The 13,960-nt window shown below is 42.5% G+C and overlaps 1 protein-coding gene across 1 annotated transcript in view; it reads left to right on the forward strand.

Annotated features, from left to right (window-relative positions):
• Positions 1-13,960, forward strand: part of met (MET proto-oncogene, receptor tyrosine kinase) — a 47,241-nt gene that overhangs the window by 31,484 nt on the left and 1,797 nt on the right. The window contains exons 12-21 of the mRNA XM_019894856.1: positions 3,010-3,219; positions 6,271-6,420; positions 7,391-7,544; positions 7,925-8,059; positions 9,442-9,696; positions 10,225-10,305; positions 12,174-12,355; positions 12,603-12,712; positions 13,002-13,167; positions 13,285-13,421. Coding sequence (XP_019750415.1) covers positions 3,010-3,219; positions 6,271-6,420; positions 7,391-7,544; positions 7,925-8,059; positions 9,442-9,696; positions 10,225-10,305; positions 12,174-12,355; positions 12,603-12,712; positions 13,002-13,167; positions 13,285-13,421 — 1,580 coding nt within the window. The remainder of the gene's footprint in view (positions 1-3,009; positions 3,220-6,270; positions 6,421-7,390; positions 7,545-7,924; positions 8,060-9,441; positions 9,697-10,224; positions 10,306-12,173; positions 12,356-12,602; positions 12,713-13,001; positions 13,168-13,284; positions 13,422-13,960) is intronic.

The raw sequence follows: 13,960 nt of genomic DNA on the forward strand, positions 1-13,960 counted from the left end.
ATTAATGTCCTTGTACGGTTAATGAATTCATGAATTAGTCCATCGATCATCGGCATCAATGCGTCAGCACAATTTTGGCCCTAGTTCGTGTACCTATTGAAGTGTCCAGTGAGCGCAGAGGAAGCTCCCGTGCATGTGAACTTGGGATGATCCAACCAAGTATTCCCACATCAGACATGAGGCTCTGGCGGATTGAGTTACGCTCCAGTTGGCGCGCCAGTGAAGGCGTTGAAGGTCTTTGAAAGGAAAAAAAAAAGACACTCTTTATTGGCTACGCGACGACTCAATAACATTCCACGTTAACAAGGCCTTTTTTACCTCTTCTCTCCTTGTTACGGAGGCCTCCACCAAACGCCATTGTTGTCTTCCTCCCGCATGACCGCACGACAACGTGCAAGCACAAGCATGCTTAATTTCACGACACTTTGTGATTGTGTGTGTGTGTGTGTGTGTGTGTTTGAAAGTGTGCAACTTACTCTGATGCAGCATTAGTATCATTGTTGTTGTTATTATTATAAGGACCTGCAGTTCAAAAGTAACTAAGGGACTTACCCAAAGGCTAACCTAGAAGTAACTTATACCAGGAAGTAACTTGTATTGTCGAGTAACTTGACATATGACCGAGGCAGTAGCCGTAACTTGTACCAGAAGTAACTTGCAACTAGAAGTCAGTGTGTGTGTGTGTGTGTGTGTGTGTGTGTGTGTGTGTGTGTGTGTGTGTGTGTGTGTGTGTGTGTGTTTGCCTGCAGGAGTCTGTGGGGACGACGTGTCGCAATGCTCTTTGGGGATCTTATCTGTCACTGGGGCTCCTGTCGAGAGATAATTTGGGAATTTGGCAAACAAACACATTACAACATGTCATCACACGCGTGTGCGCGCGCACACACATGCATACGCGCACAATGCGATGGCCACCGTATGACCCCCGGGATGGAGGAGTTTTCCTACTTCCTATGGGAAAGACTTGGACTGTTTTGTCTATTTGCGCTCCTACCGCGTGCATTTACCAAGCTAAAAGCCTTGTTATGGAAGTTGCTGCTTTCCCCAGAGGGGTGCTGAGTGCTGAGCTGTGCCTTGGAGGAGGTCATTTGCATACCCTGCGGAGAGTGACGTGTCAACACTTGAAGTTGTTTTATTGGTTTTTTTTTTTTTCTTTTGTAATTTTTGGGTTGAAGTGCAGAGCAGCACCTGCCGGGTGACGATACCTCAAACCACTCAGAGCAGGGCGAGCGTGTTAATACTTATTCACGAAAGTGTGTATAATGTCATGCGTACTGAGAAGTGACTGCGGTTAGAAGGGAGTTGAGGTTTGCAATAATTGGGAACTAATTTGTACCAGGGAGTAACATGCACTTCGTAGTAACTACAGCAACGACCTAACTCAACCAGTTTTGGGCATGTTACTACTGTTAGTTACAAATTACATCATCCAAAAGTAATTAGTTACTCAGCAAAGTAATGATGATCTTTTTTTCCAAATATGTCCTATCTATAGTGTCAATTATATTTAGAAGAGCTCAAGGAATAAAAATGTTGGCATTTATTTGAACTTAACAGACTCCCTTTTCCATTGTCATGCCAACACTATAAAGAGATACGAGCATGAATTTGATTCTTCTGCTCTCCGTAACTGGGAAGTCATTTTTCTCAATGGCAGCAACGTTACGACAACTAAAGTAATTAAGTAAAGTAATTTAGATGACTTCGTTACTCACACATTAACACTGTTACTAGTGAAATGCTATTACTGTATTCCCAACACTGAATTTAACCAATAAGTACAACTGAAGTTGGGAAGTAACTAAAAAGTAACCCAAAAGTAGCTTGGACCAGGAATTAATTCAATTAAATCGAGATAATCCATCCACTTCACTTGTGTGACACGTCAAGATGCCGATTAGACAGTGTGATTATTGCACAGGTGTGCCTTCGACTGCCCGCAGTAAAAGGCCGCTCTAAAATTTGCAGTTTTACTGTATTGCCTGGAAGCCATCTTGTGGGAAGTTCATCTTCCTAACACCGCCGTGTGAAGATATCATCCCCCCCCCCCCCACCCTCCTCCTCCAAATAAAAAAAACCAACAAAACAAAAACGCAGCGGTACAGCCAAGGGGTGAAAGGGGATCTGCCGGAATGCTCCGTCCGTCTTAATGCTCCCACATACATAAAAGAGATTTGACATTTCCTCTCCGGTACCAGTGGAGGTTCCTGTACCATCCGTTTTGGGTCTGTCTGAGAAAAGGCAGTGTTTTCTTTCACAATGTGAACATTTAGCTGCAAAACCGAGCGCAATTGTGCATTGAAAATATCAACAATGGAGCAAATGTATCACCTGACAGGACAAAAGACGGCAACAACAAACTAACCTTTTCATCCATCTACTCGGCGCAGGGGCAAAATTTCCTTTTTCTGTTTTCCCAGTTGCACAAAGCAAGCGCTGGGTCCCAAAAAGTGACTTGAACTGCCAAACAATTCCTCTTAGCTCAAAGAAAAGGCGAGACATTTGCAAACAGACGCTTCTCAATATTTGCAGCGATGGTAAATTAACAAAATGAGCATAAAGTACGGATTGGTACAACATGCTTTGGGTCCTTGAGCTCTGCCTGGAGCTTTGGTATTGTCCTGGACATGGTTTTGAGATTCAAGACTTGTGTGTCCGTTGTCATGAAGCTCTTCTTACCAACGTCTCAATTCCATGAGAAATCAACTTGAAAGAGTATTTGATGAGACAGTCGCCCCTGCCAACATGGCTGCCATATTGACGCATGTTTTAGCCTGCTCTAGTCTACTGTAACTCTGTTTACTGACCAGTCTCTGTCTGTTCACTGGCACTGTCGCGAGTTGCGACCAATTCTTTGGTTCTGGCTCCGTTAAATTTAGGTTCCACTATATTTTTATACAATTCTTACAAATGGACAAAAAAGGTGGAAACACGGCTTTGACAGAGGTAGATTGTAATCTACTTGATTGTACATGTTATGAAACATGTCTTCACTCTACCCACATACAGAGTTGCGTCTATGGTGAAAACAGCACCTCCATTCAGTGCACCACGCCCTCCCTGGCAAAGCTGGCTCTGCCACCGCCGGTGGTCACCAAGGTGGCCTTCATCCTGGACGGGTATGCCACCGACCAGTGGGACCTAATCTACGTGGAGGACCCCCTCTTCCAGGACCCCAAGCTCACATCCAAGGACAACAAGAGCATCGTGGAGCTCAAGGTGAGACCTGATTGAAAAGGTTTGAAAATTCAGCACCCGGAACTAGTTTCACGGCGTAGGTAGGTATGTCTGTCAAGAGTAGACCCACAAAAAAGTTTCAGGAAGCCATGCCTCAAAAGGCATATGAGGTCTGGCATTTTGGTTTGCAGACAGTTTAGTCTTATTTCAAGGGATCTTTGCCCCCAGGAATGTTCTGGAAATTCATTCCCGAAAGTCAGTTTCACTTTGCAACAAGAAATTTGGTAGGCATATCAATAACGAGTAGACCCACCAAAAAGTCTCAATAAGCCATGCCTTAAAACACACGAGAAGTCGTCCATTTTGGTCTGAAGCAGTCCATGTAGGTTTTCTTTGCCAGTACTGCAGGAGTTCTTCCACAAAAGATTTTGTCCATTTGCTACCAGTTTTGAAGGCAGCAGGCAGACAACACTGAGTGGTGTAATCATTCTTTTTTTTGTCTTTGCCTGTGCCTCGAACATGGTAATGAAGTTTGATGTATTTCCATGAGCTCCAAAAGATAGCCAAACGTGTCCAAATGCTAAGATAGTTTGTTGTTTACGCTGTGGCTGACTTGCATGCACGCTTGCGAACATTCCCACGTGCACGCCAGTTTGGGTCACGCTCGGAAGGAAACAATACAGAAACAAAAACAGGAAGTGGAGTCTGTTTCCCATCGTTTTTTTTTTTTTTTTTTTTTGGTCAAGTCTCGGTGGCCCAAGCTTCATGTCTGCATGTGCATTGTTGTTGCTGCCAAGGTCAAACCTCTTGACATTGTCAAATGAATTTAACACAATGAAACAGATTTTTTTTTCTTCTTTCTTCATTTTTTTTTTTTTTTTTTTTAATAGTTTACTTCGCTGACCGCAGTAGATGCTTGGAGGCAGCTGCTCTCAAAGATCTTGGCTTTTTTTTTTTTTTTTTTTAATTTCCCAGGGGTGACCTTGGCCCTGTGGTTAAATCCACCTCCTTCCTTCACTTTTTATTATAGCCGAACTTCACACAAACGAAGCAGCATCTGATAAGGTTGAATGGTGCGCTCATTTAGCATCGTCTCTATACTGCCAGCTGCCACACACGCACGCACACATATGAGCTAGTAAGGAGTGGACAAAATCCATCCTTGTCACTTGCAGTAGAGTAATTTCAAGTTGTATGGCTGAAATCAAATCTAGGGGATTTGTATGTTGTTTATTTATATCGCAATTTCTGGATGTTTTTTTTTTTTAACAGAAATTTGGGTTTTCCTCAGAATAGGGCATGTTGTCATGACTTTTTTTAACATCCGCAGATGATGGCGCAAAGCCCGAAATAAGCGGTTTCGCGTTGCTGTTTGCATGTCATTAAAACAGACTGAACAGCATAACTGAGAATCGCAGATGTTTAAGTTTTTCCCATGACTAAAATTGCCTTCGCAGCCCCAAAATAATATTCACTTAACGTCACCTAGGCGGTCAAGATTGAGGTAAGAGGCGGTGCTGCTTCTGCCACACCAGCTAGCGAGAAATCCGCGTTGGGTAATTGGCTAGTTAATGCGACGGGGACTTTGCGAGGTTACTTCGAAGTAACTCTTGCTTCCATGGCTGTGAGTGAGCTATAATTCTGACAAGTACAGTATTTGATTTGGAAAGATGGAGAAGGCAGCCATGCTAATTGCTAAGCTATTTGTTTATTTTCTTTGTAGTAAATCTAAAATAATTTAAAAAAATACATTCACATTAAACTAATGTTCTTCATAAAAAGCAATTATATGAACGCTTCCTGCACTTGCTATTTTTTTTTTTTGCACACACACCAAAAAAAAAAAACTTTCTTAAGTCTGTGTATGCGTCTGTGTGTGTGAGTGTATGTGTGTGCATGTGCATATGTGTGTGGGAACAGGTGTGAGCCTCCACTCTGTGTCAAATCTGGAAATCCCGAGCTGTCACGCCAGGAATGTGATCATTCTTTTTATTGCCTTCTGGTGTATTCAAACAACCATGCCACTATAACGTGTGTGTGTGCGTGTGTGCGTGCGTGCGTGTGTGTGTGTGAAGGGTATAAGAAAAACAAAAGTGAGTAAGAAAGTGAGAACGAGCAGAGGGTGACTGGTGTGTTGTCGCCATACTAGAATAAGCCACGCAACTAATTGTCTCCATGGTGATTATTCAATGGGACTTTTGCTTTTGGCCTTGTTAAAATATTGCCCGGTATGCTTGGTTACTCAGCTGCAGATGGAGAAGGTGTCAACTATCAACATTTGCTGTTTTTTTTTTTTTTCTTTTTTTCCCCCTAAAATTGATTAATTCAAATGTATTTTTTCTTTTTTCTTTTGCATTTATCTGAAGAAATACTCATGAAATAAAATAAATGCTGTTGATAAAAATCCATATTTTGATTTAGCTTTTGACAATGAAACACTTAATTTTTGCAGTTGATTTGTAAATAATACAATTAAAAATGTTCAAAAATTATAATAATTGATTACAGTTCAATAATTTTTGAAGAATGAAATTTTAAAATGAGCATGAAATATTAATTCATCAAAATAAACTTCATATGAGAAGAATGTTTAAAATATTACACCTAAAAATATAATACAAATTTTTATATGAACTGGACATTAAACGTTTTTTGTTGAAAGATTAATGGTGAATTAATGATTCACAATTATGAATGAGAATTCAATATTTTGATTTGTTGTAAATAATAAAACCTGAAAGTTTTTTTCTATCAAAAAAAATTATGTTCCTTCAACAATTTATATTCATTGCATAAAATAGATTGATGTAATTATTCCACTGATTATACACAAGATTTAAAAAATGAGATATTATCATGATTGAAATATATTGTTTGGTAAATTGTCAATTATTATTTATTAAATTAAATTATTATATTAAATAATAAAATTCAAAACTAGATTTGTTCTAATATTTTCAAATATTCGTAAAATAAATTTGTTTTAAGTACAGGGAAGACTCCCAGGGAAGAAACCACATTTGAGTTCCCCTGTTGTAGTGCTGCTGTTTTGGTTGGCAACAGAGTTGTCTAATGGTGCTGCGGCTCCGACAGGGCGACCGCATGGACCGCGAGGCCATGAAGTGCCAGGTGCTAACCGTGTCCAACCGCAGCTGCGAGACCCTCACGCTGGTGGGCAACACGCTGGAGTGCACCGTCCCCAACGAGCTGCAGGCGGCCACCGCCAAGGGGCTGCAGGTGGAGGTGAGCCGCCATTGGTCATCCTGTGCAGATGGGATTTTTGATGCGTAATTGGGGAGGGGGGGTGGGGGGAATCCAAGCAAGGGTGAAGAACATTTAGAGATTGTTTTTACAAAAATATGTTTAAAAAGAAAAATGGTTTGAAATGAGTGACATATTTAGTGATTTTTTTTCCAAATTGTATTTTTTTTTGTGGCATAGTGTAATATCTTTGAATGTTCTGAACTTCTGCCTCAATACCCATGTTGTTATTAAGCCTAATATGACGTTTCATAAATCAGACAGTTAGCATAAAGCTAACAAAAGCAGACTTCAAACAGGAAATGTTCCCAGCCGACGCTATCAGAAGACCTGTATTTATCTCAGGGCTAATATCCTTTAGCTATGTTCACACGCACACACACACACACACACACACACACACACACACACACACACACACACACACACACACACACACACACACAAATCTGAGGCCAAAGTGGTAACCTCATATCCACCAAACTTAATAAAAGCAGAGGCAATATCACTGATGTAATGATGTAATCTGACCTCAGATAACGGCATCTCCGTGTGTGTGTGTGTGTGTGTGTGTGTGTGTGTGTGTGTGTGTTTTTTTTTTCTGGAGTTTTTTTACGCCGATTTAGCCACATATGTGCTATAAACCTTGTACAGTGGAGTAAACTTGAGGTCGTGTGTTTTTTTAAATACTCTGTCAATATGACCGGCTGTATAAGGCGCACTGGGATCAGTGGTCCGAATGAACCATTCAATCACACTAAGGTGGACTGCTGAACACTGTTTATTATTATTATAATTATTTTGGTATATATTGAAAAATATATCACTAGTTTTTTTTTTTGAATTAAACATATTTTTCTCACATTACCCACCCTCCACACACACACACACACACACACACACACACACACACGCACGCACACACTGTGACTGATCTGAAGCTCTGTTCCAGTGGCGGCAGGCTGACTCCATCCGTCACCTGGGCAAGGTAACGCTGGCGCAGGAACAGGACTATACGGGTCTGGTGGTGGGCTGCGTGTTGGTCAGCCTACTGCTGCTGATGCTCGCCACGCTCCTCATGTGGCGCAGGAACAAGCGCATTGACGGTGAGTCCGAGTTGGAGACGGTGAGGACCTCCACCAAGGCCTCATCGCGGTGAATTGCTCGATGCTAACTCGAAACATATTGAAATAAATTTTTACATTTCTAATTAAATGGGCAAATCATGTTCTGTAATCCTGTTTCAATTGAAATTTCGTTACGGAGCAAAATAATATAAGATTAAATAAATACATTTAAATAGCTGAAAGCCACAGATGTCTTAGCATGTAATGCAATACAAAAAGATCTGCGTGCTGGGTGTTTTACTTGGTTTTTAATATCGACTCTTCTTTCTCCATCTGCCCTGGCTGTCCCACTTCTCTTCCTCCTGTCCCACTTTCCATCTTGCACCCCCCCTCCTTCCTCCAAAACCTCCTGCTTGTAGATCTGTCCGAGGTGTGGTACGACGGGCGCGGTGACATCCAGCATCTGGACAGACTTGCTAGCGCCAGGAGTGTCAGTCCCACGAACGAAATGGTGTCTCACGAATCTGTGGACTACAGAAGTACGCTGCTGGAGGGTATGTTGAAGCTTCCCCTCTATCTGCACTCCTTACACACCTTTCACACCGTTGTCGCTACTCTTCTGGCTGTGTTTTGTCACTTGCGAAACACTTACCAAACAACAAAGAATTGCTTTCGACATAAAGTTAGGTCAAAATGCCGCCTCCCGGTTCAGGATTCCACCTTTCCTGTTGCCATGTGGCCTCCGACAGCTGTTGCGGCTTCCCGCATTTAGATATTCAGATGTTTGGGGACAGTGGCACTGCAAGAACAACAGCTTTCAGCACAACGTGGGTTGCTACGAAGAGTTGAACCAATTAGTTGAGTACTCAGTGAGTTTTAGACTTGACTCTGCGTCAACTTTAAGCCTTTTAAGTAGATTAATCGCTCATCATGTGTTGCTCGCATCAACCACATCGCATAGCAACATAATAACAAAAGACATCAAATCAAAACTCAAACACACTCCACAGAAATTTTTGGGGTGCCTGCCTGTGATAGCGTAGCATTGTCCGTGAGTGACGCGTCTCGCGATCTTGGCGTGTTCAATGTCATTTTCATCACGATTGTTGACTGCAAATAGTCGGTAGCTGTTCAACGAGTAGCGACAGCAAGTTAACGACTGGGTTTCAGGTGTCAAAACTAATTTCTCTTTTACACACTGTCTGCCAACCCACATGGCAGACAATCAAATTATTGCATGAGAGGTGTCATGATGGAGGCGGCATGATTGCATCTGCCTGTTCCTTTCAATCAGATGACATAATTGGCTTGATGTGTTCCCTTAAAAAAAATGATCCAAGATCAACTCCCGGCTCCCGCCAGTTGGCACGTCATCTTCCTTGGCGTAAAATCAACAATCTTGAGACAACGCCTGCAGGCCCTCCACACCTGAACGACAATGATTTCATTTGTCTACCTGGTGTGCAGGAACATGACTTTAGCTTATTAGCGACTAGCACACCCAAACGCACTCCCTCAGGAATGATGAACACAACACAGACCCCTCCCCCGTCCCCCTTACACAAATATGGCATCCAGACCTGCGTCAACACGTTTGTAATATCTTACCTTCTTGTGTTTTGTGCCACAAAAATTCAGATCGGCCTATATTAACCCTTTTGAAAAAAATTGCCAAAAAATTGGTAGATTTTTTTTACATTTTTATTTTTTTTCTAACACATTAACATATATCACAACACAAGACAAAAAATAATGATCTTTCAAACAACCCAAAACAAAATTGGCAAAAACAATCGGCATCTGCCTCCAAAACTCCACAATTGTCGGTCTGTGATTTGTCCCCCATTTATTTCGATTGTGTGTTATGTCTCAGAAATAATAAAGCTGTGAGCAGTGACTCATTCCTGCACGTTTCCGTGTTTGTCTTCCCCTTTAGACCAGGGCGCGGAGCGTCCCGAGACGTGCCGGGCGGCCCCCATCCTTTTCGGGTCCAGCCGGGAACTACTCTCGCCCCGATTTGGGGCGATGGCCCGTGGATTGGGGATGGAAGGCGAGCTTGTGTCGCCGCTGTTGATGACGCCGGTCCACATCGACCTGTCCAGTCTGCACCCCGACCTGCTGAGCGAAGTCCAGCATGTGGTGATCGCCCAGGACAGACTCCTGTTGCACCTCAATCAAGTCATTGGCAGAGGTGAGTCATCATGCGCTGTTAGCAGAAACAGAACCAGATCACTCTGACACATCAAAGATGGCCGGCCATAGCTCAAATTCGTGCACAACAAAACAACCCTGCGGGACGCCCCAAACCCCTCTCCACCCCGCCGCCACCAGCTCTGAGATTACCCCCGTGAAGGAAAAGGAGCCTCCAATTTTCAGCGTGGTTTCACCGCGACTAATTCCTGCGGCACTGGCAACCCGATACCCTCGGCCATCTGCGGCGGCGTGATAGGGGAACGTCGCGCTCATTTCATTCCCACCGCCGCCCCCCTGAGAACTCTCATGACTACAAACTGCAGCTATAATTCATTGGAGTGGGGGTGTTAATGAATAAAGCCTGGTGTTGAGTTACTCTTGCGCAGTCGTAATCGAGTCGCATGCTGTGTTTGGAGGTGTGTAGACATGAAATATCATGTAAATGTGCTTCATTGGAGTTGCATAGATGTTAAATGAGCTGGAAATATGATTTCCTTAAAGCATGAAATCTGATGTATTCCTGCAGGTCACTTTGGATGCGTCTTTCATGGAACTCTACTAGAGCCAGACGGTCAGAACCAACACTGCGCCATCAAGTCTCTCAACCGTAAGCTCATTCTTATATGAGTTGTTGATTTTATTTATTTATTTTTTAAATCTATTTTGTCATACACTTTCACACGTCTTCAAATGTTTCTCCTGAAATGTTTTTGCTTTATTAAAACAAAACAAAAAAAAATTACATTTTAATTTTTCTTTTTCTTTTTTTTTTTAACTTCAGAAATTTAAGTTGTTTCGTTTTTGAAACTGGTCACAATTTTTAGTTTGGATTTCTTTTTCATGATCTGTCATGCAGGTGTTTTTCCCATTTAGAAACGTATAATTGTAATGAGCCTTTTTATGTAATTAGTAGTAATAGTAGACTTTTTGTGTGTCTTCATTTTATTTGATAATTTATTTTTGTCATTTTTTTTAATGTATTTAGAAATATCGAATCTTCTTTTTTTTTCATTTAATTTTTAGAACTTTTGAGGGGGTACATTTTAACGCATTATTTTTGGAGGGAACTTTTTATAAAAAAAAATATAGTAAATAAGTATTATTTAAACTGTCTCACTATAATGGGCTAGATTTATTTTTTTTGACAGAGATGTTATACTTTAAAAATCATCCCCTAAAATACAACTCACAATTCTAATCATATAGTAACATAAAATGGTTGAGCAGACAGTAAGACATTCCGTTGCCATCCCGGCGAAACGTTTCCAATCCAACAAAGTGTGACATCACAATCACGTTACCAGAGAACCACTTTATTTGTATTTATTTTTTAACATTGGGGAGCGGGGGGGGGGGCTTAAAGTGATGAATTAGCATCGCCCCGGTGAGGATTTTAATCTAGTAAAGATGACAGTAAGGGGACGGGATGGAATGAGGTCTTATCCCCCGGGATCTCAACCTTTGGATTCCTCATCTCTTTGTTGCCTTTGTTCCATGTGGAGGCTTCTTCCTGTCACTATGACAACACACAGCCCAGCCTCAAGTCCAGCAATTTCATTCTGACATCCCACTTTTTTACAGAGATTCTTCAAAATTGGCACATCGGCATCATGGCGTAAAGTCTGACATTTATCCACCTGTGTCTTTCAACCAGAACCCAGCGACATGACAGCAACTATTTTTTTGAACATGGGGCTCTGATTCTAGACACCTGAAGCGAGGATGCACTTCATCGCAGTCATGCATGGGTCACCCCTCCCCCAATATATAACAACTCGATTGACTTCGTTCACATGTCCGGCACAATCGAGACATTCCTTTCAGATCGTCCGCTAGTGGAGTTTATTTAGAGCGCCCCGTTGTTGGCCACAGTGCATGCATGTCACATTGAGGAAGGAAAAAGAAGGTGGGGTGGGGGGAATATCTTGAAAGCCAACATGTGGACCAACACTTTTCATTGGTGTGGCTGCTTTAGAGTGCTTTGTTGTTGGCCATGAGTGCACGCATGCCAGAGTGAAAAAGGCCCAAATCGCAAGGAAGAGAAAGAAGGGAGGACCAAAAAGAAGTCCGACTTGTCAGTTAGGATCTGGACTGGTGCTTAGTGCATGTGTGGTCGCTTGAGAGCTCCTTGTTGTCAGCCCTAAGTGTGTGCACAACACGGGGAGATAGGTGGAAGAGTGGGTCAGGGAAAAAAAAAAAGTTGACAGAGACTTTGAACTGATGAGGCCCCTTTCGAGCACCGCATTGTCGGGCTATATTGTTCAGACTAAATTTTTTTAAACAGTCCCTAGGCCAGCAGCAAGAACCTTCTTGCCCTGACTGCCAAATGGGAATGTGGAGTATGGATGGAGGAGGGTTGTATTTCCTGAGCCATCATTTCACGCAGACGGACTGACCTGCTTACAAATGTGCTTACCGGTACTTTTTTTGGCCGCCCCTTGTCCGCAAAAAAACAAAACAAAAAAAAAAACAAAGGAATCACAGACTTGGACGAGGTGACCCAGTTCCTGAAGGAGGGCATCATCATGAAGGACTTCAGCCACGCCAACGTGCTGTCGCTGCTGGGCATCTGCCTGCCGCCGGAGGGCTCGCCACTGATGGTTCTGCCCTACATGAAGCACGGAGACCTGCGCAACTTCATCCGCGACGAGGGCCACGTAAGACCAACAGGAGGGGTTTTCCGGGCTCGAATTGAGCCAGCGGCCGTGGCATTCGGAGCCCCCTCTGGCTGGCTCAGTATTAACATGCATTTTCTTGTTCTTTAAATGGTATCACAGTGAAATGTAAAAATCCAAAAATTATCGATGCCATATAATGAAAATGATTTTTTTTTTTTGTGATAGTTTGAGCCCGGAAGTGACGTTACGCGTGCTCCTCACCGATTGGTCTATTGCTGTCCCGCAGAACCCGACGGTGAAGGACCTGATGGGCTTTGGACTCCAGGTGGCCCGAGGGATGGAGTACCTGGCCAGCAAGAAGTTCGTCCACAGGGACCTGGCGGCCAGGAACTGCATGTGAGTCCGCAGAGAGTGTCCAACATCCAACCCGTAAACCAAAAGAGGGCCACCAAAGGGTCTGGTATGGTTCATAAGCCCATTGGGGACCGGCAGTGAATGAGTTAATACAAATAATCAGAACGTGCCTCCATTTTCCATTTTTTTGTGTTTTATGAAAAAAATGACTCAGGCAATTGTACTTAGGCCGGCGACATATGATATGAAAGAGCTGTAAATGGCCATCACCGACTGATTCCTTACGGAAGAAAAGTTTGACGTTCATTTCGTTTTGTTTTTGTGTGGCCAGGCTAGACGAGAGCTACACGGTGAAGGTGGCCGACTTCGGGCTGGCGCGCGACGTCTACGACAAAGAGTACTACAGCGTCCACAACAAGAGCGGCGTCAAGCTGCCCGTCAAGTGGATGGCGCTGGAGAGCCTGCAGACGCACAAGTTTACCGCCAAGTCTGACGTGGTACCAAAACAACATCAAATTTATACCGAAAAAAAAATTAATAATAACACTGACTTCTCAAGGTATGAAGTGTAAGAATTTCATGTCTGTTGACACCTGTTTGCGTTTACTCTACAGTGGTCGTTTGGCGTGTTGCTATGGGAACTGATGACCCGCGGGGCGCCGCCCTACTCAGACGTCAACTCATTCGACATTACCGTGTTCCTCCTGCAGGGGCGCCGCTTGCTGCAGCCAGAGTTTTGCCCCGACTCACTGTAAGTGTCATCCCGCTCAGGCCTCCATACAGACAAAATAATTCAAAAGACATAATTCAGTGCACCCCAACATGCTCATGGTCTAGCACCAGCGGATGCACCTATTAAAAAAAAAAAAAATTCTATATTTTTTGGGTGGTGGCTGCTTCAACAGCTGTTTTTCATCAAAAATGCTTCTTGGGAGTGTATTCAATCAAGAATTTTTGGTGAAAGTAAAATAATTGTTAGTTCACTTTTAAAAAATATTTTACAGTAAGATTTCTGCAGGAAAAGGCAGAAAAATAAAATACAGTACATTTTTTATGTTGCCGCTTTTATTTGATTTTAAAAACGTTTTTTTCTAAAAATTGTAAAATGACGTCAAAATTTGGGGGGGAAATAGAAAAGGAAAAATAAATAAATTTACAATACATAAGCTTCTAGAAAATGTATGAAAGTTTCTAAAAAGAAATCTAAAATAATATAATGCAGGTTAAAAAAGAAGAAAAATTGAACACATTTTTAAAAATTCAAAAATCTACAGTTAAAAAAAAAGGTCA

The sequence above is a fragment of the Hippocampus comes genome, unplaced genomic scaffold, assembly GCF_001891065.2.
Source record: "Hippocampus comes isolate QL1 unplaced genomic scaffold, H_comes_QL1_v1.1 scaffold319, whole genome shotgun sequence".
Lineage (NCBI taxonomy): Eukaryota > Metazoa > Chordata > Actinopteri > Syngnathiformes > Syngnathidae > Hippocampus > Hippocampus comes.